The following is a 25,699-nucleotide window of genomic DNA, read 5'->3' on the forward strand; positions in this document are numbered from 1 at the left end:
ATCTCCGATTTTACTTGAAGAGTAGGAGAAGGTCAATTGATTTTAATGCAAATTCTAGTAGTTACCAGTGTACATCACCAATGTCCATCACTGTACCAGATTTATTCATTACAATGCAGTTGCAGTACTTGGGTTAAAAAGTATCTTTAGCTATCTGCACAGTGCCACGTTCTTTTTCCCAGTGTGAACTTCAGCATTTTGTCCTTTCTTTTTCTACTGACACTTGATTCCACAGTAGAATTACAGTAACAGGCAATGTGAAGCTTTAGTTTTTAACCATGCAGTCAAATTTGTGTCATTTAAACACTAAAAGAAAGAGTTAGTTTTGTATGACAGTATGTTTATGTGGGACTGTAGCCTCAGGTTTACGCTGTTAGCTGGTAATTATGAGACAGTGCATTTCAGCACTTCTCATGGAGTAACATGAAAATAATCTAACAAGCAGTGTAACGAAATTGCTCTCTTCAAGGAATAATTAAGTAACAAATAATTTGTAATACGTTACTGTGTTCACGGCGTCTGAGGAGTAAATGTTTAGGATCTCTCCAACAGTAATGGGTGGTGCTTATTCTCTTCTCACATTAAAAGGAGCTTATAAACCAGAGTGTCACTATAGCTTAGTTTTTTGAACAGGCAACCCATATGCTGAAGGCTGCAGGGGCCTTGTTTCAAAAATGACCCAGTCTATTTCCTCCATGTTAATCCCCATTAGTCTCTCTCTACTTTTCTGTCTATGCTTTACTGTCCCTGTCCAATAAAGGATAAAAATGATTGTTCTGAAAAATGCTTTATGGAGACAGGAGGGGGTCTTCTTCTCTTATACTTTCTGGGTCACTAGACACACCGGGGACATATAATTACGATTCAAAAGAATGAAAAAGTGGATTTCGCATAATTTGCCCCCTTTAAATTATGCGTATAACGAGGAAAGCATTTGGTGCAGTGACACTAGAATAACTACAAAGAATGGAAGAGGAGGATGAAGAGGAGTTTTTTTGCATGCTGAAATGGTTTTTGGATGCCTGTGTTGCTATGGAGATATGTTTTCTTATATCTAGTGTGGTAACACACACACACACACTTGTCAGATTCAGCCCCACACTGACTTTTATCTACACTCTTATTAGGTGTGAGGTATGTGTTGAGGTGACGGTATGTACACTATGATAACGCTGCTAGAATATAACATTTGTGTGGGGTGGTGGAAGTCAGGTAAAAATAATCTCCCTGCTTTCAAGTATGGTTGGGTCATCATAGTTTTAGTGTATAATAGCATGTGTGGCAATCAAGTTTTCTGAAAATTAAATTATGAAATCTTTTATAGAATAAAAACCTGTTCTGCAGTCAATTTCACGCCTGACACATCAAGGTGCTTTATCACATTAATGCAGAAATCCTATAAACCCAATATTGCCAAAAAGCAGTACTGCTTATTGATGTTTCAGCACTGCCCACAATGACCTAATGTAAGCAGAGATATTAACAGGATTAATCACCTTATCACCTGACTCCTTGATATCAGTCTGGCCAACATTTGTTGTGTTTTTATTTTATTAACACTAGTTTTCTTAATCATTTGTATTGTAACTTCATTTAGTTTATTTTGTCAAATGTGTTTTACTGTACAGGTTCTATATCTTTCTTTAGAAAGAAGGTATAGATCTCTACATAATGTCTTTTAGTCCACATGCGGAATTTTATTCATATTTCTCTTTTTTCCGATATACGATAATTTCTTTGGGGTGAGAAATGACAATCACATCCTACCCAAGTCCGTCTTTCTGTAAGGGTCATTATTTTATATAACTGGAATTTAACTGAGACACTATTATTTGGTACTAATAGAAGTAATTTTTTTCTACAAGCACGCAAACACTTTATCAATATATACAAAATAAAGCATGCATCGGTGTCCTTGCGCTGTTTTTGTCTTGGTAAAGTTTCATTAATTACCTCTAATGTTTAAATTCCCTATCCTTGTGACACATAGATCGAGAATGTGTCAGTCTTTAAACATTAACAGCATCATTTCTTCTTTTGTTTCTCTGCAGAATGGCTTCACTCCGCTGTATATGGCAGCGCAGGAGAATCACTTGGATGTGGTGCAGTTCTTATTGGACAATGGCTCCAGCCAGAGCATCGCCACTGAGGTAAAGGCAGTCTCTCATACACATACACAAAACACAAAGACACAACCTAACATGTGTTTGCACATGCTCACAAACCCATAACATCTTCTAACGGCTACCAACCCCCTCTGTAATTACACTGCAACATTATCACCGTCGGTTTCTTTGTTTCAAATGTTAGATTAGTGCCTGCACCCGCTAGCTCATTTAGTAGACGACCGGTGTAACATATGAGGTCACTGTTTATTAGGGTTAGAAAAAATAATTATTTTTCAGAGATTAATCTGTTGCCTAGAGGGAGTAAAGAGGCAGAGTGATTAGAGTGAAGGAGGTAGAGACGGGAGCAGCAGCAGCAGCATGTGTTCGTTCAGAGTGACCTTGACTGTCTTCAGCTGCCAGCAGAGGGAGGAACCGGTGACGTTAACAGGAGAAAAAGCATGAGTGGCGAGACCAAATGCTACGCTGTGAGTGTGACACAGCGATCCATCATCTGCAGTAGTAAAGCAGACGGCCGACTGCCACCACTGCAAGACTAAAGTGTGACGATCGTTTTTCATTTTAGTCACATCTTTCTGATGCATAATCATTCTAACTGACACATGAAAAAACTTTAGAATTTCTTCCAAACAAGTTAATTGTCCTTTCATACAAAATGTAGGGTTAGGCTAAGGTTAGCACCAATGACGATGTAGACCTCAGAGCGTTAACAAGAAGAACTCATTCTGAGTATGAATCATTTAAATACAAGCATCTGTACATTTTAAATTTTGGCTATGTTGTTGGGAATATTAAAGTCTAGATCACACGTGGGCAAAGGAGGGCCAGGAGGTCCCTGAAGTATCTCGATCCAGTCCACCACATGTTCAAAGGAGAATAAAATGAGCATCTAGCGATATATACATATACAGATGCAGTTATAAATTGTAAACTGAAGCAGCGTGCAGAACACATAAAGGTTATACTGTCATGATGTTATTCTATACGTGCTGTCCATTTAGTTTTTGGCTTCTGTACCTTAAATGTTGCATTCAGTCCTAACAGGTCATTTAATTTCTGCTAGTGATGCAGAAACATCTCATAAATATAGTTCTTTTTTCAGCTTTTATTCTGTATAAAACAGCTGTTATTTGAGCAAACATTATTTAAAAAGTTTTTAGATAGGGATTAATACACACGTTGTGCTCTAGTGAAAAATAATGACAGGATAGGAAACAATGAAGCTCCAAAGTGTACAAAGATAAAAAATACCAGGTATCAGATACCCGCACAATGTTGTAAGTGGGATCAATCAGACTAAAATATACTTTAAAGCTTTAGTTTGAAGGTAATTAGAGAGGTGCCTTTTATGTTCTGCTGATGTGTTCTGCAAATGCACATTTGATGCTGCTTTTATCTTATTAGTATTAGTATTAGTATTAGTGCGGTGTTTACAGAACTGTGTCTGAGACATTTCACTCAGGCCTTCGTGGCACCTCATTTTTCCTCCTCGTCTTTCTTCCTTTTCTCTCCTCCTTATTTCTTTTTCATGCCCTCCATCATTCTTTTGTCTGCCTCCGACTCCTCCTGCTCGCCCTCTTATTCCACCACATCTCACTCTTCCCCTCTTTTCACCCTTTTTGTGACTACTCCAGTGGGGTGAGACCAATGTGAATTATTCATGTGAGGAAATATATCTATGAAGCAACTCCTGCTGTTTAATAATTCATGTTTAAGCATTTAATTAGAGAACAAAGCTTTTATAAGAAATATTTGTCTATATTTGAGCATATTAGAATCATCTTTTTTGCCATCACTTTATAAGGGGCTTTACAAAATCTCTTTATTTTTAGTGTGCAACTTTGCTGATACCCCATCAGAATAACTTGATTTTTTTAATAACTCGCTTTGTATTGTTCAAAAACTGGCTTGTGCTATTTTGGTAAGAAGGAAATTGTGCTCTGTCACTTTCCATTTTTAAGCTTTTAAAGGAAGATCAAAACCCTGTCTTTGCCTTTTTGTTTGCAGCTGCTGATGCTGTTGTTTGAGTCCCAAAGTATTTTTAGGACATTAGACTAGTTTTTTTTCTCTTTTCCTGATTCCTAAATCAGATGAAACGGGAGCTAGTGCTTAGGGATGGATTGTGACCTTTAAAATTCTTACAAAGCCTAAATTTATGCATTTGAATGTGTTTGTGTGCCCAGGGGTATGCGCATGTGTGGGTGTGTTTTGCAAACATGTTTTTGGATCACATTATGAATGTGTGTCAGCCTGTTTATGCACGTGCCTCTGTGTGTGTGTGCGTGTCTGTGCAGGCGAGGGTGTGTTTGTTTCTCGCCCTCACTGATTATTTGTGTGAGCGGCGTTGGATCTCTGAGGGAGGAGTTTCGGCTTTAATGTGTGGGTGTCTAGTGATGCAGAGTTGGTTTTATCTAGACAGTTGGTGTCCTGTATAAACATACAAGTGTGCACACAGACACACATAAACACACAAAGACACACATACGTGCAGAGTATATTGTTTTCCTTGCAAGGAATCTTTCCTTTGATGAGTCATAGACGCTCTCCTAGTAGCATCTTACGTTTATCTTACTGCCTGCGTGAGTCAGTGTCTACATATAGTGTGTGTGTGTGTGTGTGTGTGTGTGTGTGTGTGTGTGTGTGTGTGTGTGTGTGTGTGGGCAGTATGCAATCTCATCTTGTCTGCATCCTAGTATGTGTCCATTCGCAGCTTAATTTCCTTTCCGTTTGTTCTTAAGTGAGACACTGAACTTACTAAAGCACTTACAGTATCTAAAACTAAAATGCCTAAATTGCTGAATGGTTATGTGTAGGGCTGTGCGATATGACCAAAATCTCATATCCCGATATAAGAATTCTATCGTCCCGATAACGATATAAATCACAAAAATGTAACATTTTCTGTAAATTCTGTGAATCTTGGGCAGCTCGACTTGCAGGAAGTGTTTCCAGCTGCGCGTCCTTTACCCGGAGTCGAGTGTTTTAACCGATGCATGAAACGATACATTTTTAGACATAAGTTGTAACGGCCGCCGTTTTCTTTGTGAGTATTTATTACACGGCGTGCTGCGGGGAAAAGCCTGTTCTAACGTTTGAGTCTAAGGTCTATTTTTTTAGCACCTGGCGGCTCTTTTTTACTTCTCATCCGTAAATAATCTGCTCTTTCACGTTATTCAGTTTATTTTGAAAAGTCTCAACAGGATCGTGAGCTTTATTGTGAAAGGTTTATGTGGAACATAAACAAGCAGACACGCGATGGTGTTACCGTCGTTGTTGCTAACCAAAACGCATAAAAACAGGCGCTTGTCCATCCCTAATGTGGTTATATTAAATATAAGAGAAAGAGAGAACTTTACGAAATTAATATAGCCACTACAGTGACCATCAAAACAATGAAAAATATTGCCGTAAACAGTTTATTTTGCGACACCACGAAACCAACGATAGCGTAAAATGAAACGATAGATGTTTTTATATCGTCATCCGATATATATCGTTATATCGAACAGCCCTAGTTATGTTATTGCCCTTTACTTGTTCAGCGCCTGTATGTAAATTTGATCATAGGGACTTAAATATTGTTGAATTATAAAGGTGACTGCCAGTGTCTCAGTGTCAACTAGTGTCTTGAGTTTAACCATAAAGCAGCCAAGCTATTTTACAGTAACAGTTTTATGATAACCTCATATTTTATACATAACTTAACCCTGGAGAACCCATGGGGTCAGAGCCGACCCTATTGGTTTACTAGGGAAACCATGGGGTCAAATTTGACCGCTTGGGTTCTCCAGGGTTAATCTACCGTAAGACGTAATAATTATCCACGACACACAAGAATCGCTGTTCCTAGAAGATTGCTCAGAATTTAGTGAAACTTGCGCACAGTGGTCATATAAGGGGTTCAAATTCACTCAGAATCACATTTTCTTCTACATTAAAGTTCAGTTTAATTCAATTCACTTTTATCTATATAGCACCAAATCACAACAACAGCCACCTGAAGACGCTTAATATTGTAAGGTAAAAGCCCTACAATAATACAGAGAAACCGCAACAGTCAGACGATCCCCTGTGACAAAGCACTTTAGCAACAGTGGGAAGGAAAAACTCCCTTTTAAGAGGAAGAAACCTCTAGCAGAACCAGGCTCAGGGAGGGGCAGCCATCTGTGGCAGATGATTGTCATTGACATTCTGGTTTAAAATAGTTGTGTTTATGTTTGTCAGACAAACATGTTTATGCGAGAAAGGAGTTAACCTGAAAGATCTCCTTCACATGAACTGTTTTTATTGTCAGTTTGGGTGTTAACCATCTGCCTTTAAGGCTTGCTAGCTACGCAGCATTCTGTTAGCCACTGTTCACTGCAACTCTGACTCTAACATGCATAACATGCATCTTTCTCAGCCCTACTACAGTTAGTATCTTTCCTAATTTAGCTCTCAACAAGTTCCTAAGGAGTTCTGTTTTCTATGACAATGTCAGGCATTTTACTCATGGGGGCACCAACACAAAAACACCACCCACAGAAGATTATAGTTTTCGGTTTTTAATCATGCCAGCTGCCGACTGAATGGATGAATAGTTTGATAGCTGCCGAAATGTTTTAAATATAGAGCGCAATCTGTGAGTGCCAACTTAAGAATCTGTCATTTTATGCTTCTTCCGTGTTGGACGTCAGTAGACAGGCATCAGATTTAATGTGTGTAATCTGAAATTATGAACTTGAAGTGAAAATGTGTAATTGAATTCACTGAGAGTATTAGTCACATTCACAGCAGCAAGAAAATAAAAGTTCAGGCTCTGAGAGAACAAAGGAGACTTGATTAAGTCTCTCATTGTCTTATAAAAGCGACGTGCCTGAATCACGAACAGCTGTCACTTTACCAGCTAGAAGCAGCTACAAACGTATCATATGCCATCTCTGAAAGTGTGACTGTCAGCTGACATCAAGAAGAAAAGAGTGTCCGTGATTATTAAGATGACATTTTAGGATTCTTAGCTCTGATTAAGGTTGTGTTGAAACCTCCAAAAGGAGATACAAGCACACGCCTCTTCTTGCCCCATACTTACAGATGGCGTCCAAACTGCAGTGCTTCGGATGAGAAAAGAATACTAACGTGACTCTGGAGGCACACTGGCCCTGTGTCCCTCTCATCTGCTTTATAAGCCGACAGCCCTTCTGATTTATATCATGCAATTTTACAGAGGATGGCCAGGCTGTAAGGACAGCAGGCAGACACCTCAAGGGAGTTTGATTCGATTTTTTTGGCTGATGATTTAAAGCACCAGCAGCCAAAAGAAGTCATGTATAAAACATGTTTAATTCCCACTGCAGGACTTTAAATCACATCAGGTGAGCTTTGGAAAATGTGACCTGGTGTGCTTAAATACTTTATATCTTTATATGTAGGTTTACCCACCACTTTTTTCCAGACTTAAATATATTATTATATATAAGGCTGATATTTTTGCTGATTTTCATGGACTTTACAACTTTTAATAGAAAGAAAATGAAAGTAGAAGCAGCTGGTGGTCAACACATTTTTGCTTTACATGCAAAATATTCCCAGTTTGATTCCGGGTGGAGACACAAATCCAGTGTCAGGGGTTTCACAAGTCAGTTTAATCCTAGTGATGGTCCCAAGCTCAGATAAAGGGGAGGATTCCTTCAGGAAAGGTATTTAGTAAAAAAAAAATCTGTGCCGAATCAAATATGCAGAGCCGTCTGCTGTGGTGATCTATTGGGAAATAAGAGAGCAGTTAAAATGACTTCGTAGTAGTGTAAGCAGCAGTTCCTGAACTCAGATGAGTTTCTTGAAAGTTCTTCTAAAGATAGTCATGTTTAAGACATTTGCTCTTTTCTACCAATTTTACCATTGTTATTATTTTATTATTATTATTATGATGCTTCCGATTTGGCCCAAATACCTGAAAAACTATTGACATTCACCTTCAGGCTTAGTTATAATTTCTAGTGCAATAGCAAGTGTTAGCTTGCTAAGCTAAGAGGTTTTACGTAATAAAATATGTGCATTACATTAGCATGTATTCACTGCCATTATACCGTATGTTTGCATGCTGTTGTTAAAGAGTGTCATACTTTGGGAAAACACATTTATATCTTACAGTTGACTTTTTCTGGTTTGCAGGATGGTTTCACTCCGCTGGCGGTTGCACTGCAGCAAGGCCATGACCAGGTAGTTTCCCTTTTGCTGGAAAATGACACCAAGGGGAAGGTCCGCCTCCCAGCGTTGCACATCGCTGCACGTAAAGATGACACCAAGGCTGCCGCCCTCCTCCTCCAGAACGACCACAATGCTGATGTGGAGTCTAAGGTATGAGCTATGAGCTGGACTACACTTCTCACAATGACCTGCTGTTTTGTTGTGTCTGAGATCTGGTCTTACTCATTCATAGTCCCATGACACCTTTCATGTATTATGGGTGCGATTCCTGTTACGTCTTTCTGTATGAAGGTACCTGCCAGGGTTAGCGGTGGTTAGATAACTGCTGACCGTAGCATACAAACATCAAGGTGGGCTACATCTTCTCACTTTACTTCAGTCATGAGAGGGAATAAGGATATTTCCAAACTATTACACCTATTTCTTTTTTTCCAACCATGTCTAAAGACTTTATTTCCGTTGGTGATGTAGAAAACAGAACTATTTGTCTTTTAAAAATCCCATTTTCTGTTTCCTTTACTTTCGGTCTGAGATTTAGTGACTGAAGTCTCACAAAACAATAAACTGTCCATATATCAAACTACATTTAATATAATGTACATAATTCAATTATTTCTGTATATTAATGACAAAAACTCCAATCTCAAAACCAGTGATATAACTGAAATGTAATGTAATGGGATAAACCCCCAAAACATCAAAAATATTTACAAGTAACATAGGTTAAAATGTCATTTGTACTTTATTTGCATGGAACCGACCGTCAATCACATATTACATATCATAGGATAGGGCAGAAAAGAGATTGTCTTTGCTAAAGACTAAGATGCTTTTAAAAATCTATATGAAAACTAAGAATAGTCTACTAACAACACAATCGTTCAAGACTTCCATTAATATGGAATACATTTTGAATTATGTGATTCTCTGGATTAATTAAGGGTACACCTTAAGCTGTGGCCTTGACTACCCTCCCCCCAATACACCTGTATACTTGTGGTGTGTGTGTATAATCCCCACAGGGTATCATTGGGCTATGAATATTTATAAGTTCCTTCTGTTGTTCTGTGTTGATAGTTCTATTAGTCATTTAAGTCCCAGACAAGTTTTCTGTGGGACAAAAATTGAGCAAGTGTTCATATTTTGGATTTTTAGAGGCACTCAGGGCAAGAAACAATATCATCAAAAACAACATTACAGCTACATTTACCCCAAGGACCATTCTCATTGTAGAATAAATACACACTGTAAGGGAGAGTTGCAGTCCATTCCCCAGTTTTGTGTACTTCTATGTGACTGCTTTTTGGTTCTTTTCGTTGTTTACAGCCACATTGTCACATACCCATCCTACAGCTTGATGCAACCATGATGTCGGTGTTGCAGTTGTTCTTGTTGTGGTGCACTAACCACCTCATTCTCTCCTCCTCCTTTTGTTCCTCCCTCTACTTGTTCCTTTTTCTTACAAATCCCCCCTTTTCCCTTCTAGATGATGGTGAATAGAACAACAGAGGTACATCTTCTCTTCTCTTCTCTTCTCTTCTCTTCTCTTCTCTTCTCTTCTCTTCTCTTCTCTTCTCTTCTCTTCTCTTCTCTTCTCTTCTCTTCTCTCCTCTCCTCTCCTCTCCTCTCCTCTCCTCTCCTCTTCATTGTTCACTCATGGTCACCATTGCAAAGCCTTCTGTCTGCTAGCATGAGCACTAGCACTAAATGCTGGCATGAAAGCTTTTGCTGCTGAACCCATGTGCCCATTTTTTTAAGCCTGCATGGCATTTTGACTTTTTTATTTCTGTGTACGCAGTTGCTCGCTGCTATAGTTTATAGCATTGTAAATTCAGCAGCGCAGTGCCTCTGGAGGATTCACAGCGTTTCACTTGCTCCTCATTTTGTCATGTTACAGCCTTATTCCAAAATGAATTAAATCCATTATTCACCTCAAAAATCTACATGCAATAGCCCATGATGACAAAATGAAAAAAACCTTCCTTGAAAATCTTAAAAAATTTATTAAAAGTAAAAAGCTGTCTATATAACATCCCATAGTTGACAGTGCATGTCTGAGCGCAAACCAGGCCATAAATTCCAAGAAATTGCCTCCGAGACAGGATTGTATTGTGACACAGTTCTTGAGAAGGGTACAGAAAAACTTCTGCAGCATTGCAATTACAGTCCAAAGTCTTTTTCAGTATGATGCTGCTGTACAATCTTGGCTGTTTTGGGGCAATTTCTCTCATCCTTCTCTGCAGAACCTCCCAAGCCCCATCAGGTTTGATGGGGGGCGTCGATGTATAGCTGTTTTCAGATCTCTCCAGAGACGTTAGTGTGGTTTCAAGTCTGAGCTCTGACTTGGCCACTCACAGACATTCACAGAGTGCTCGCAAAGGCACTACTTTGTGTTCCTGGCTGTGTGCTTGCAGCCGTTGTACTGTTGAAAGATGAAGCAGGTTATCGTCAAGGATGTCCCTGTACATTTCTGCATTCATCTTTCCAATTGACCCTGACTAGCCTCACAGTTACTGCTGCTGAAAACATTCCCATAGCATGATGCTGCCACCACCATGTTTCACTGTAGGAATGGTATTGGCCAGGTGATGAGTGGTGCCTGGTTTCTTCCAGACATGATGCTTGGCATGCAGATCAAAGAGTTTGTGGTTTCACCAGACCAGAGAATTTTCATTTCTCATGGTCTAAGAGTCTTTCAGATGCCTTTTGGCAAACTCCAGTCCTGTGCCTTTTACTGTGGCGTGCCTTCCATCTGGCAACTCTACCATACGGGCTTGATTAGTGGAGTGCTTCAGAAACCTTTTTCATTAACGGATGTTGGAGGCCACTGTGCTCATTAGAATCTTTAATGCTGCAGACTTTTTCTGTACCCTTCCGCAGATCTGTACCACAGTACAATCCTGTGTCGTCGGCCTACAGACAGTTTCTTGGACTTTATAGCTTGGTTTGTGCTCTGACATGCACTGTTAACTATGCAACCTTATATAGGCAGTTTTTAACTTTTAATAAATTTGCAACAATTTGAAACAAGCCTTTTTCACTTTGTCATTATGGGGTATTTTGTAGAATTTTGAGGGGAAAATGAACATATTCATATTCCATTTTGGAATAAGGCTGTAATGTGACAAAATGTGGAACCAGTGAAGTGCTGCATATACTTTCCAGATGCACTGCATAATGTATTTCTACACTAGGGTAATACCATCAGTATATCATCACAGTCATATTGCACATAGCACTTTGCAGAAAAATAATACCTACTTGATTTTAACTTAATGTAAATAAATGTATTTTATTTTTGTTTCATGGTTTATATAAGTGCAGTCCAAGATACATTCAACGTCTTCCAGTTCCAGTACAATACCAGTGTATAGCCTCCTGTTGTCCAAAGTTCCAGCTTTTTGAGTCCGAACCAGCCAATATCTGATATAAATATCTATAAGTTTATAGTCCCTGCATCTAAAATGATATCTGGTTTTAGATTACTGTGTAAAATGTTCTTGGGAACATCTACACCATGTGTCCAAATTATTATTACATACATTTAACCTATATTTGTAAAAGTGTAATGCAAAATGCCTCAAATTTTTTGCCCAGTCTCACAAGGTTAAAGGATCCTCAAAAAATTCCTAGATGAAAAATTCCAGATGTGGATTCAAAAGTAAAATTTTTCGAAGTTGTGCCAAGGTATGGTGGCTTTGAAAGGTCAAACGCACTTCAACCGAAGGAAACAGTAGAGACTAGAAATAGGCTCCAAAAGTGCACAAATCACAACAGGAGTTGAATAAAACACAATGAAAGTTGAATTATTATAACAGGAAAAAACTAAAACCTTAAAACAATCCTGAAGAGTTTCTGAGGAGACACTAATGTGACAGAACAGCTTCATAACAAACTAACAGTAAATAGAATAGGGAACGTGCATTATATGAATTATGCAATTAAAGTACACATTAGCTAGCATCTTTTTCGTCCTCACAACACAGATGAATCCTCCACTTCTTTTAAGCGTCTCCCAGTGCAATCCTTATTGTGTTTCGGTTTCCTTTATTTCAGGAGCTGTTCTGTCACGTTAATGTCTCCCCCAAAAATATTTCTGTTGTGTTTTTTCTGTATTTTTCCTACTTCTATTCTGTTTTTATTCAACTTCCATTGTGTTTTGTGTTGTTTTACTGCAAATCTGCCCAAAACTTTTGGAGTAATGCTGAAAACAAAGAGACAAACCAAACCATTACTAAAATGTCTTTGGTGGAGTTAATTGAGCTTCTATCAGTGAAATCCAGCAGGGTACCAACACAGGATTAGGGGGGGAAAAAGACCTCAGCAGAGGCATCAAGGTGTAAGATTTGAGTTTGCATAACTTAAAAAAAGAACTTTATCTTTACCATAAATCCAGAGTTTATGGGACGCATGAAATCATCGTGGTCATCAGGAAGATAAACTGCTACAGCACAGCCTAATTTTTATTCAAATTAAATAAAATCAACAAAGAAAATTCTTTTGTTGATGTGATTTTTCTCATGCAAAAAGTAGCAGTAGGCAGTTCATGTGAATACTGCTGTGTTCGCATACTCTTCATCTTGACTTCATTACTGGGTACATTCTCATTTATTCTAAAATATGATGTTTAGAATTACAATGTAAAGTTTTAAATGTAACTACAATTTATGTAATATTTTTTATTCATTTTCTTGTCAAGAGTAAGATATTTTGCAATAACTGGGGAGCTAATGACAAGCTTCAGTTGACTTCAGCTTATCATACTGTAGCTTAAGGATTACAGATGGGGAAAATAGCTAGTTTGAGTGGTTTTGTTCATACAAAGAATTGTGATTTTACAGAAGTGAATGCCCTGAACCCTTACATGCTTGTAACATGTAACTGTATCCAGCAGTAATGGGCATTGGTTTATCAGACCATTGCACCCAGCTGACATGTGAAATGACGTGTTGGAAACCACATCAGTTAGCAAAGCAAAAACTCAAAAAGAACTTTGAAATTAAAAAAAAGCATTAGCTAGTCTTGTTGTCTTTTTAGAGTTGTATTTATGTGTGTTGTGTAATATCCTTGTGTTGTTGACATGTCTTTCTCCCTTCACAGTAGCATCTCTCTGTACTGTGATCCCACTTGAGTTACAATATTTTTATTTGTTATTTGATATAGAAACATAAATTTTTTGGCATGCACTGCTTGTTGCTGCAACAAATAATTTGGGGGAAAATAAGCTAAGAATGAACAGTTGGAAATGATCAAACTAAATGAATGATTTCTTTGTTTTTTTTTAAGCCGTTCATGTTCAGTGAGCCGGTAACTTAAAAGTCTTCAAGAAATGGCAATAGTTTAGGCTTTTCAGTCACTGTTTCTTAAAAGCAGTCTTACAAACTCAACTAAAATAGATGCATGCTCACCTGCATGCTGCTTCCTGTCAGATAAAAGCATATAGCAAGGAGTTTTTTTTTTAGGAATGAAAGCAAAAGCTTAATGAGACACTAAGTATTTGCATTTGTTTTTTAATCTGCATGCTTGTTTTATTTGGTAGGTTCTTATTTTTGTTTGTATTGTGTCAGACATTGTTAAATGCTATATACTTACCACAATAATTTCGCAAAAAAGTTGAAATATGCAGTCAGTGGCCACTTTATTAGGTACATCTGCAAACCTTAATATAAACATACATGTTAGCATTCTCTTTTGATCGACATTGTCAGTCAGGTGGAAACAGAGATGTTACTGAGGTGGCAATTTGCATTGGACAAATTTATATTTGAATTTCAATCTGTCCAATAGAAAACCAGCATTAAGCAAACAGTTAAATTAATGCCAATTGCCCGTCATAAGAATAATTGGTAGTGCTGTTGGACTTTATCAGCTTGCCTAATAAAGTGGCTAGGGAGTTTGTGTTTCTTATGAAAGTCCACTCCTTTTATGCTGAAATTTTCAAAGCATGTCTGACTCCTGCTCAGCTCTGGTCTGCTGTGCTCTGTTAGTCTGCTTTTAGCAAGATGCTCTTACATGTAATGTCCAATCATGCTTTGCTTATGGCTCATTATTAGACAGTTGCTACTTCTTTTTCCTTCCTCTTTAATTGTTTCTCTTCCTGTGTGTCTTGTTTCTCTCGTCTCTCTCAGAGCGGGTTCACTCCTCTGCATATTGCGGCTCACTACGGCAACATCAACGTAGCAACACTGCTGCTTAACAGAGGGGCAGCTGTGGACTTCAAGGCGAGGGTAGGTCCTTCACTTCAAAGGCGACAAGCGCGCCTGCACACACACACACACTCACACTCATATCTACATGCAGAGTGCTGCTGCAAACCTTCATACCAAAACTTTTACTTTATGCAGGGAAGGATGTGCAGGAATTTTTGCTTGCCTGTGTATATAATTCCACAGCTGTACTTGTCACTCTCCTGGAGGAAACATGCACATGCAGTCCACGTTCTATCTGATCCCACAGACTGTAGGAATGGATGCAGCAGTTATGGATTTTGATAGCTGGTGGTTTGTGAGTGTGTAAGTGTTAGACCAAATAAGCACTTACCATGTGGAAACAACCTAAAACACACGTCTCATACCATAATTTACTCAGGAAAGTGGCCTCTTTTCTAATTTTCTCACCCAATGTGCCATTTATTTGATTTATTCATAAATGTTACAGTTATGCTTCCCTAAATATATGTTAAAAGTGGGCACATTCATGAGCAAATGAATCTATAACAGAATCCACTCAAACATTATCTTCTGCTTATCTGAAGTCGGGTTGCAGTGTCAGCAGGCTAAGCTGGGTTTTTCAGACTTTCCAATTCCTACAGGGAGATCCAAAGGCATTCCTAGACATGATGAGATAAATAATCTCCAGTATGATCTGGGTCTGTCCCAGGGTCTCCTCCAAGTTGGGCATCCCAGAAAACCCAGAAGGGAAGCTCCCAGTCGATTTCTGAATCACCTCAGTTGGCTTCTTTCCACATGAAGGATCAGTGGCTTTACTCTGAGCTCCTCTATGTCTGCAGCTGAGCCCACCCTTTTATATTTGCACCCTTATTTTTTTGCTAACTATGCACATTTCATCACCATAGGTGAGAAGTTGGGTAACACGAGCATTAATCCACATGTACACCACATGCTCCACCTTCCCATCACTCATGAACAGATTACAAAACATGAATAGAAGTTGTTTCTTTTCCATGTCTATAATGTCAGTCAAGTAACTTCTAATGTTCCAAGTTAGGATTAAAGGTGTTTGTCTTTTGATGTGTTTTGTCCAGATTCAATAAATGCATCACTTTACTCAAAGCAGAGAATAGTCATGCCGGCCTCTCTGATTCCTTTGTGCCACAAAGAGCTTTATTTTTTTCCCCAAGAACCATTAAAAACACACCATTGAGCCACACCCTCACACTCAACCCTCACTGCAACCATGCACAGTAGGGGTGGGCCAGTAATTACATTTAAATTGTGATTTTTCTGCTAACAATATGAAAACAAGATATTGAGCTAAAGCAGTGAATGTGCCGCATTCTGTTTTATCAGGATGTTCTCTCTTCATCGTGTTTTTTGAATGCGGGATGTTCCTTTCCTCTACCGCACTTGCATTTATTGTTTCTGAAACGCCCAAATTCATGCTCTGAATGTCAAATTAGGTTCAGTTCATCTTTATTTTGTTCATTATTTCTATTTAATTATGTTTAAAGTTAAGGAAATCTGCTGAGAGATATTTGTTAGAATCTTCAAATGTTGCATGATGTTTTCAAAGCCAAGGAATCATTTTAATAATCACATTCAAAGCCTGGACCAGGTTTAGTACTTTACATATCATCTCTCTCTCCCACACACACACACACGATTTTGCCTCTCTCACTACTGAAAATGTAGAACCCTGGCATATTTATTTACTCTTACATGAGTAACATTTGGATGAAACTCCAGTTACTCAACCTTAAAATAAATATTCAGTGGATGATGACTCTGGCAGTAAGGGCCTGTTCAAACACCGGATATAAGAAGGCTGAAATGTGTTGATGCTGAGAAAAGTCTAGATTAAAGCTAACATTTCCTTTTAAATAACTGTGAAAACTGTGTTCTTTGGTGGCAAAATATCAAACACATACTGGAAATACACACAATCTCTGGTGAACACATAGAGATATTAGAAGTCTCTGGCATTTTTAGAACAGAACCTCAAAGCTAAGGTCGCTCTGGCTGGAATGATCACTGTCCTCTAGAGGGGGGTATTTAGCCATTTCCCTCTGGCACTGTCAAATAGAGCCAATTTTCCCTAAAAGTGACGTATTAGCAGTGGTACTCCTTCTCTTTTCCTGAAATAAATGTTGATTTTTCTTTTCTCTTCGTCTGAATAGCTAAACAATGCATCTCTGTTTCCTGCAGAACGACATAACACCGCTGCACGTAGCATCCAAACGTGGGAACAGCAACATGGTGCGACTGCTGCTGGAGAGAGGGGCCAAGATAGATGCACGCACCAAGGTACAATCACATGCGCACAATGTTATTTGATGCAGTGTTCAGTTTAGATTTAAATATTGATATTTAAACGTGTATTCGTGTATTTAATGCTCATAGACGTTCAATATTTCAATATAATTTAGAAGTGCTTTACATCAAACTAACATAACTCCCGATAAAGTAAACATACAACCATACGTAGGCTGTTTACACAGGGTGGTATGTGAAATGAATATAATGGAAGGGTAAAAAACATTAATTAAAAATGAGAGGATAAAATCCATAATCACTAGGTGTAGGGTGCTTTACATTTGTCCATCATATAATTTTTTAGCTGAGAGATTTCCAAAAACCCTAAAATTATTATTATCTAATCCCACCCACAGCTGTGCGAGGATTAAGCATCACCTGCGGTGTCATGTCAAATCTTGTCTGTTGCTCAACGAGCTTGTTGATGATGGTATGAAGTTCACGGCTGAGCAGCAGGTGTTTGTTTTCACAGGACGGTCTAACTCCTCTTCACTGTGGCGCCAGAAGTGGCCATGAGCAAGTAGTGGAGATGCTGCTGAACAGAGGAGCTCCAATACTGTCAAAGACCAAGGTTTTTAAGAACAAGCCAACAAAATCACATTAGCAAACTGCATCCGTATTAACTTCACATCGCTGAACATCTTTCTCCTCCTTTTCCTTCCAGAACGGTCTGTCTCCTCTTCACATGGCGACGCAAGGCGACCACCTCAACTGTGTTCAGCTGCTGCTGCACCACGACGCGCCCGTGGATGACGTGACAAACGACTACCTGACGGCGCTGCACGTTGCTGCCCACTGTGGGCACTACAAGGTGGCGAAGGTCATCGTGGACAAGAAAGCCAATCCCAACGCCAAGGCGCTGGTGAGGGGATCTCAATTATTTATTGTGATAAAAATAAATAAAAATTGATGAAAAGTACAAAATAATGGAGAGGAATTAAAAGGGCTCATCATCTCAGAGCATCTCGTTGCTTGGGCTAATCAAGAGAAGCAGGAATTCTTTTATGTAAAGTTAAAAATGATAAGACATGTTGTGACTCTTATTGAAATCCTGTTCCTGTATAACAACAGTTTTGCTGAATATTTGAGCGCCTTCTTTTTAGCAATGACAATCTCAATGACAATTGCATTTAATTTGAATGTAGACAAAGCTATTAGCTGCAGATAAAAGCTCCATGATCTCATGCAGTTGTCTGTGGGCTCCCACGTTGAAACCTTAAGCTTAAAAATTTGGTGGATATTTGAAGAAGTAGTGAAGTTCTAACTTGCCAGCTACTGCTAGCTAACTTGGTTAGCAATGTGATAACATGTTAATCAAACGTGGCTTCACTTTCTATTGGTGGATTGCATAGCCACAGATACCATCTGATCAGTGCATCTTGCTAATAAATAGCAAATTTGCACTCCCCAAAACTGGAGCACAATATTCTTGGATGAGCTCCAGACTGCACCAGCACTACGAACTCAGCTGAGGTGACAACTAGTAGACAGCCACAGCCGCCTCTTGGCAGGCATCTGTCAACCACACCACAAAATATGAATAAGCGTAAGCCTCAAAACATTTTAAATTCAGTTTGAAAAAAAAATCCCCCCTACAGTGTCACAGAACAAAGCTGGACTGTAAACTTGTAAATGTTTATTTCTGCTCGAAGGTTTTTACATTTTAACCTGATAGTCTGTGGGGATTGACATGCTTTTGGAGTGAGCCTCAAGTGGCCATTTGAGGTATTGCAATTTCAACCACTTAACGTCTAGTGTATTATATTTACTACATATAGTTTTTGTGAGGTTTTGAGACTCCTGCATCATCAGTGAAAATATTTTTCTCCCCAGAAACCCTAAATAAATTCCACAATACATGTTTTAGCAATAAACTAAATCTGATTGCTGCTATAGTAAACATGATACAAATTAAAACTCATATATGCAAATTGATATGTAATTTTTTTTTTTTTAATTTGTCAAAAGGTTCAAATGTTCCATTTTCAAAATAATTTAATTTTTGGGCACTTATTTGAAGGTTCAGGTTTAAAGAGTTTTTATTCTAGCGCCAAAGTTTGGTGCTGTAAAAATGCTGCTTGACCGCTGCATCTGCATAATATGCAGCGACATAGAAAACTGATGAAAATGAAGTATTAGAGCACCTGCTGTGCTGCTCAGGGTTGTGACATTTCAGTCATTTCACTTTACAACTACCCAAAAATGTTTTTTCGTCTATTTAAGTTGTACCTCTCTGCCTTCTCTCATTTTTTCTTCTTTTATTACATTTTTTTAATGAACCTTTCCTTTTTCCACTAACAAAAAAGAAAAAAGGCTGAGATGCAACATTTGATGGGGAACACAAAGAAACAAGTAGAATTAAAAAGACTTTAGTATCCCAGCCGATGTCTTGGCATAAGACGAGCATTGCTGCTCTGCAATGGGAGCAGTCTGGGTGTGGTTAGAGCACTGGGACTTTATAACCAGAGAGAATAAGTAAGACGGGGAAAAGGACATGGAGAGGAAAATGAAGTCATAGGACTGAGCCTGAAACCTCAAAGTCAGGAGAGTAAAGGAGGGGAGGGATGAAGGAGGGTGAGGAGAGAGAGAAAAGTGAGTTGTAAAGGAAAGTATCTATTTCAGTGTAGAGGAGTTTTTATTTTTTTTTGATAGCTTACAGTCCACTCGATTATTTCCACACATGCTTGTCTGGTTTGCAAGCAGAGGGTTTTAAGAGGCAGAGGGAGAGAAAGAGAGGGGATAAAAGAAAAAACAGTCCCCCCTTTGTGCTGTAGTTTCCACTCGGTGTTCCAGATTTGTCTGCAAGTCCTACAAAGCCAAACACAAAGACTGTTTGGACTATTTTTATACTTTTATTTATTTCTTTTTGTCTTTCATAGAATGGTTTCACTCCCCTGCACATTGCCTGCAAGAAAAACAGACTTAAGGTGATGGAGCTGCTTCTGAAGCATGGAGCGTCTATACAGGCTGTCACAGAGGTAAGTGTGTCTGGAGTGTGTGTGTCATTTAAGCACTAAGACATCAATTATTTTTGTGTAGTTTGTTAATTTAGTTGTTGGAGTGGGGAAATTCTACCTCTACTGCTACTCTACACCTGTAATCCACTACATTTCAGAAGAAATACTGTAATAGTTGGTCTTGTGTTGATTGATAGCAGACTGACTTTCTTAAAAGTTTGCACATTTGCATTTAATGACCTACAGAAATGTTCTCGTGCTTCTTTAGTGTTTCTTTAATTCATTGACTTTTTTTCTTTTCCTCTCTTCTTTGCGTTTCCATCTCTAGTCCGGTCTGACGCCGATCCACGTTGCAGCTTTTATGGGACATGAAAACATCGTCCACCAGCTAATCAACCACGGGGCTTCACCAAACACAAGCAATGTGGTGAGTTCAGGAAGTTCGTCATCATCATTACCGTGTGATAAGACAGGGGGCGTGAGAGGATATTCTTTCCTTTTCTTTTCCTTCCATGTGCTGGGTGGGCGGGCGGGGGGAAAGCAAAGTGAAATATATTTGCTTATAATATATTTTTAACCATAATATTTGAATATTTCCTCTTTACTGTATAACAGATGAAAATTTAGATCTTTTTGCTTCATTTCATTTAGTTCTCAGCATCTTCAAAAATTGTACAAACCATATTATTAGCTCATAACTTTATAAAGCTTAAACCAGTGGTTCCCAAACTTGTTTTTGCTAGGCCCCCCTTTGTTTTTACAATAAAATCTTTTATCAAAGCTGATGAGCTCAGAGCTCAGATGGCAAAAACAGAATCAAAATCCATACAGGCACACGGGGAAAGATGCAGATAAGACTATTTATACACCGAGGGGTGACTGGGGATGAGAAACAGGTGAAGACGATCAATACAGTCAAAAACATAAAGCCGCAAAAGTGACACAAGACATGAAAGAAAACCAACATTTAAAATAAAACAGGAAATATCTCTAAACATAGAGACAAGACTATCAGTACACATGGCAGACACAGTAGAAGACTGGACAATGAAGGCATAAACAGAGAAAGATGAGACAGGAAGGAGCAGTTAGCGAAATGGTGAGGGAAGTACGCCAGCAGGAAATGACTAACTCATAACAGACACTTAAACTAAGGAACTCAAAACTAAGACTAGAAAGTTTATAAATTCTAAACAGTAATTAGGGCTCAGAGAGTGCAATAAACCTGAGCCTCAGTATTGCTAGAATGAAAACATATCACAACAGGAATCAAAATTCAGCCTACAAAACGCACAAATCAAACCTTCAAAGACCAGAATAGCTTTAGAAAAACCTAAACAGACACCCAAGTCAGATGTTTTGACTAAGGATTCAAAACTCAAGAGCAGCACAAAGCCTATGAAACCCTTTAAAAAATCTGAAACAATACCTAAAACAGCTAATTGCACAGAGAGAGAGAAATACAAACATAGGAAGTGACTTAACACTAGCTGTTTATCCACAAAATCTAAACCTTAATTGGTGCAGACAGCAGAGAAATCCTCCGTAGGTGGAGAGGAGGTATTTAATGTAATTTGCTCATACGGAAATGTGCTCTAATTCTCATCTGGTCCATCAACACTCCTCAGTAGGAGCTACAAACTTTACTACTGACCCCATTAACTCTGGGATGACATGAAAGGAGAAAAAGAGGAGAAAAAAGTAAGCTGAGCCAAAGAGAAAGGCAAGAGCGAGGAAGAAAGAAAGAGGGGAACGAGTAGTGCACAGTCAACTCTTCAACCCCGAGTGTTTGGTCGCCCACGTCGTGTCTGTGGCCAGGTTACCGTAGTAACAGAGCATTATGGGACGTCATTATGGTGAGTTGGGTGTGGAGAGCGAGCGAGGGGGTCTATCTGGCTCTTTCTCTTTGTCAGCCACTCCTTCCCAGTGTACGTCTTCACAAAAAGAAGTTTTTTTGTATGAGGGTGTTTTCAAAGAAAGAGTAACATTCAAAACTTTGGAATAACTATCCATCCCTCGTTTTCTGCGTGTGCTTCAGAGGGGGGAGACAGCACTCCACATGGCAGCGAGGGCGGGACAGTCCAATGTGGTCCGGTATCTGATTCAGAATGGAGCACGAGTCGACGCCAAGGCCAAGGTAGAGCATCACTCTCAATCAGTAACGATTATCTGGTGTTTATATGCGCCTGGGCATTAGAGCTACTAAATGTGAGCACAAGTGTGTGTTTGTATGCTTATGTAATGTGTCTTTGCACATGTTTAATTACTGAAAAGTTACAGTCATGGGTCAAAATTATTCAGAAAAACTTTCTGTCAGCTTAATTTATTAAGTAACGCTACCTGGTGTGCATTTCATACATAATAATATCAAGCGAGTCTGGTTTTTTATGTGTTGCAGTTCTTTTATGTAAGCAGCTGCAATACTCAACAAATTAGAAAATAATGTTGCCTTATGCTTCACCTGCACACTCTTCATAAATCATTTTTCTTGTTTGTCCTTTTATGCATTTTTTGGATACAAATAGGAGTAAAAATTCTAGTTACACGAGGCTGTTATTCGCAAGGATCTACAATCTACTCAGAGCTACAAAAGAGCAGTCATGATAAACAGAGTTGCTATTATGTGAGTGTGACTTTGACTCAGCAAATGTGTTGCTAAAGTTATCTGGTTATTTACTGGGAAATGTCTTATACAATATATTGAAAGATAATAAGGTTTTGTGAGAATCACAGGCAGTAAGTGCATGTTGAACTGGGTGATTTCCAGCATTGTGGTTCAGTTTACAGTAATGGACTGTGCTGGACTGGTGCAGAAAAGACTGTGGTATCTGTGGTCACTGTGAGCTTAAGTCAAAAGGAGAAGTCATCAGTTCCCAAAATCCACCTTTAAACTGGCCAGCAGATGGAAAGCAGCCATATTAGCGCATACCACATCTGCTCATGTAGTAGAATTCAGTTTAGTAAATCCAAAAAGAGCAAAAAAACCTCCAGCAGAGCCAGCAGCAACAACACAGGTCAGCTGATCAGAGCCTGTACACAAAGAACAACCTCCTGGAGCTCACAGGACAAATAATGTGACTTCTAATAAGTTATTCATGTCCCTGTCCTGCACTGCTATGAAAAGTAATAGGGTTCCCTGTACCTGTAACAATATGATGATGATGAAATAAATTCTTTCCAATAGATCCCAACTGATATATTCCTTGGATAATATTATTAGCCAGTATGAGCCTGCTGCAAATATGTAACATGTTGCATGTTATCCAGCATGAGCCAATAATAATGGTTGAGTTTCTAACATAATTTGTTCACTAGAGCAGCTTCAGATGCTTTGTTTGCAGTCTATCACATATTTAGTCGAATATACATTACTCCTAAGGGGATGTGGAGGTGAGCAGTGTGTTGCATTTAAAATGCCCAATAGCTTGTGAAGTACATTGCATTAAATTTAAAAATGATATATTCCAATATATTTGTGCAAATATTTCTTCAATGAAATTTCTGTATCAGTTTGGTTCTATTATCATACGTATGCTATTGTTCAAGACCAATACAATGCAAAAACAGTCCCATATATTACATCAGAGAAATGTCTGTGTCAAATATGCTTCAGTATTTTCAATGGATGGCTTCAGGGGAGAATAAGTGTTACGCGAAGCACAGAAGCTCATTCTGAATTTACTCTGTTTATATGCTGCCATTTAAAATAAATAATGTGAAAATATAAGAGGGGTCACTGAAGAGGCTTCAGCTGTGAATCTGTCTCCTTGTTTGCTTTCTCTTGCTTTATGGCAAATTCATTGTCTTGCTGTTTAAGTTGCAAATGTGTTTTTCTTTTTCTTTTTTGAATGTCACTGCAAAACAACAAAAATGCAGTTGGCGCGATTAGCAGATGGAGCCAGAGATTTTCCACAGGAGTTTGGAGATACCAAAAACATTTGTTAAGTGGGCTGCATCTTGTCCAGAAACATGGCTCCAAATGTTGGTCCTTTTTAATAATAAAAGGTGTTTTTTGCTGGATTTTTCTATCAGGATGACCAGACTCCTCTGCACATCTCAAGCCGTCTTGGTAAGCAAGATATTGTGCAGCAGCTCCTGGCGAACGGAGCATACTCAGATGCCACGACCAACTCTGGATACACCCCCCTACACCTAGCCGCCAGGGAGGGGCACAGAGATATAGCTGCAACGCTGCTGGACCATGGAGCTAGTCTGGGCATTACTACTAAGGTAAATATGAAACTTGCACATAAACAAAATTATTATTCAAACCCACAGATGCACACAAACATATTGTGCAGGCAAACTAGTTAATCAGTACTCACACAGACACTGATGGCTTATGTGCTTATACTCATAAACTAGTCCAAAAACTTTAATTCAATCTGCTGAAGACAGAGAGGAGGTTTTATCCTGTTGCAGATCAGCTAGATTTGCATCCTTGCAGCTGGTAACATGATGGTTGTCCTGTCTCATCCTGGAAAAGCTTGAAAAATGTTAATGCATGAATTCTACAGGGATTTTGCAACATTTGGACTGAGTGGAGTTACATGATTGTGGAATACCAGTTATAGTTGACAGTCTGCCAGTGGAAAAGATGTCATAATAAGGTTGTGGACAAAGTAAGAGCATAGAGTCTGAAAATGAAATGCTGTTGCTGGAGAAGCCTTTGTCGACTTTTGGCTCAGTTTTCCATGTCAGTTACTCATTTCAAAAGCATCAATTTACGTTTCAGCAGAGCATTTTATGGCCACGTATTTTTAACTCTTTAAAGACAGACCAGGTAATTTTTAGCAATGTCTGGATGAATCAGAAAATTTAGCAACAGGTTTCAGATGTCCGCTTTGTTTTTAAGTTGCTCCACCCATTAGAAAGTCCACTAAATTCACAACAGCTTTAAAGACTGTGATGCAATTGTAAAACCAGAAGTGTAAGACTTTCTTCTTAGGTTATGTGCATAACATGGTTTTCAAATCTTACATTGTTTGGAGCTGCAGTAACTTGTACTCAATGTAAAAGACATATGACGCACACATACGTCCCAAATCCCAGTGAGGTTTAATTTAATCGAGTTGCAGTTAAACTCCCATCTCTACATCCCATTAGCTTCCTCCGTCTTTCCATACAAACTTCTACAGGCCCGCTTCTGAATCATGATCATGGTTTTTGAATCTGTTCCCTCAGAGCTAAAGAATCTAAATCAAGCACTAAGTTTCTCCACCCTGTGCTGATTTGTGTTTAAGGACCAAGGGGGCAGTTCTCCATGTTGTCATGACATAATCCTGAAAATTGCTCGCTTACTTTATGATTAAACACATGTGGTTCTGTTGGGCTGCCATGTGTAGAAAATGAGTCATGGGAGAAGAAGTAACTGTATTAAATTAGGTGTAATGTTCCTTTGTGTTTCTGCAGAAGGGCTTCACTCCTTTGCACGTCGCAGCAAAATATGGGAAAATCGAGGTGGCCAACCTGCTGCTGCAGAAGAACGCTCAGCCTGATGCTGCTGGAAAGGTAATGCATGTTTGTGCATCTGAGAGAGACTTATATTGATGTCGCACACATCAGTACCGCCTCAGCTGTCATCGTGGGTGTAGCTTTCACAATACTTTCCACGTCACCTCTGCTCCAGCTGCTCTCCACGACATGTACGATAAATCACCGTCTAACAATTGTTGTGTATGTGTGTTCAGAGTGGACTAACTCCACTGCATGTAGCAGCACACTATGATAACCAGAAGGTGGCGCTGCTCTTGCTCAACCAGGGAGCCTCACCGCACGCTGCTGCAAAGGTAAGAGTCAATCAAACTGTCAGTGGAGGTCAAATTGAATGTCCCTACAATGCACTAAAACCCCTCACTTTGGCTCAGGATGAGAGCACACTGACCTAGATTCATTCATTCATAAATAATTTCCCCCAGGGATCAATAAAGTATTCTGATTC

The 25,699-nt window shown here is 38.9% G+C and overlaps 1 protein-coding gene across 8 annotated transcripts in view; it reads left to right on the forward strand.

Annotated features, from left to right (window-relative positions):
- Positions 1–25,699, forward strand: part of LOC146568864 (ankyrin-3-like) — a 128,033-nt gene that overhangs the window by 41,679 nt on the left and 60,655 nt on the right. For 7 of the 8 annotated variants that reach the window (XM_085285193.1, XM_085285195.1, XM_085285196.1 and 4 more), the window contains exons 5-17: positions 2,052–2,150; positions 8,274–8,459; positions 9,796–9,819; positions 14,438–14,536; positions 16,694–16,792; positions 17,274–17,372; positions 17,466–17,663; positions 19,681–19,779; positions 20,087–20,185; positions 21,797–21,895; positions 23,791–23,988; positions 25,171–25,269; positions 25,449–25,547. In XM_085285193.1, coding sequence (XP_085141319.1) covers positions 2,052–2,150; positions 8,274–8,459; positions 9,796–9,819; positions 14,438–14,536; positions 16,694–16,792; positions 17,274–17,372; positions 17,466–17,663; positions 19,681–19,779; positions 20,087–20,185; positions 21,797–21,895; positions 23,791–23,988; positions 25,171–25,269; positions 25,449–25,547 — 1,497 coding nt within the window. The remainder of the gene's footprint in view (positions 1–2,051; positions 2,151–8,273; positions 8,460–9,795; positions 9,820–14,437; positions 14,537–16,693; positions 16,793–17,273; positions 17,373–17,465; positions 17,664–19,680; positions 19,780–20,086; positions 20,186–21,796; positions 21,896–23,790; positions 23,989–25,170; positions 25,270–25,448; positions 25,548–25,699) is intronic. The other variant, XM_085285194.1, reaches the window with a different exon arrangement.

This window comes from Mchenga conophoros, linkage group LG8 (assembly GCF_057382185.1).
Source record: "Mchenga conophoros isolate Kocher_MC1m ecotype Shallow Benthic linkage group LG8, M_conophoros_male_GT1.1, whole genome shotgun sequence".
NCBI lineage: Eukaryota > Metazoa > Chordata > Actinopteri > Cichliformes > Cichlidae > Mchenga > Mchenga conophoros.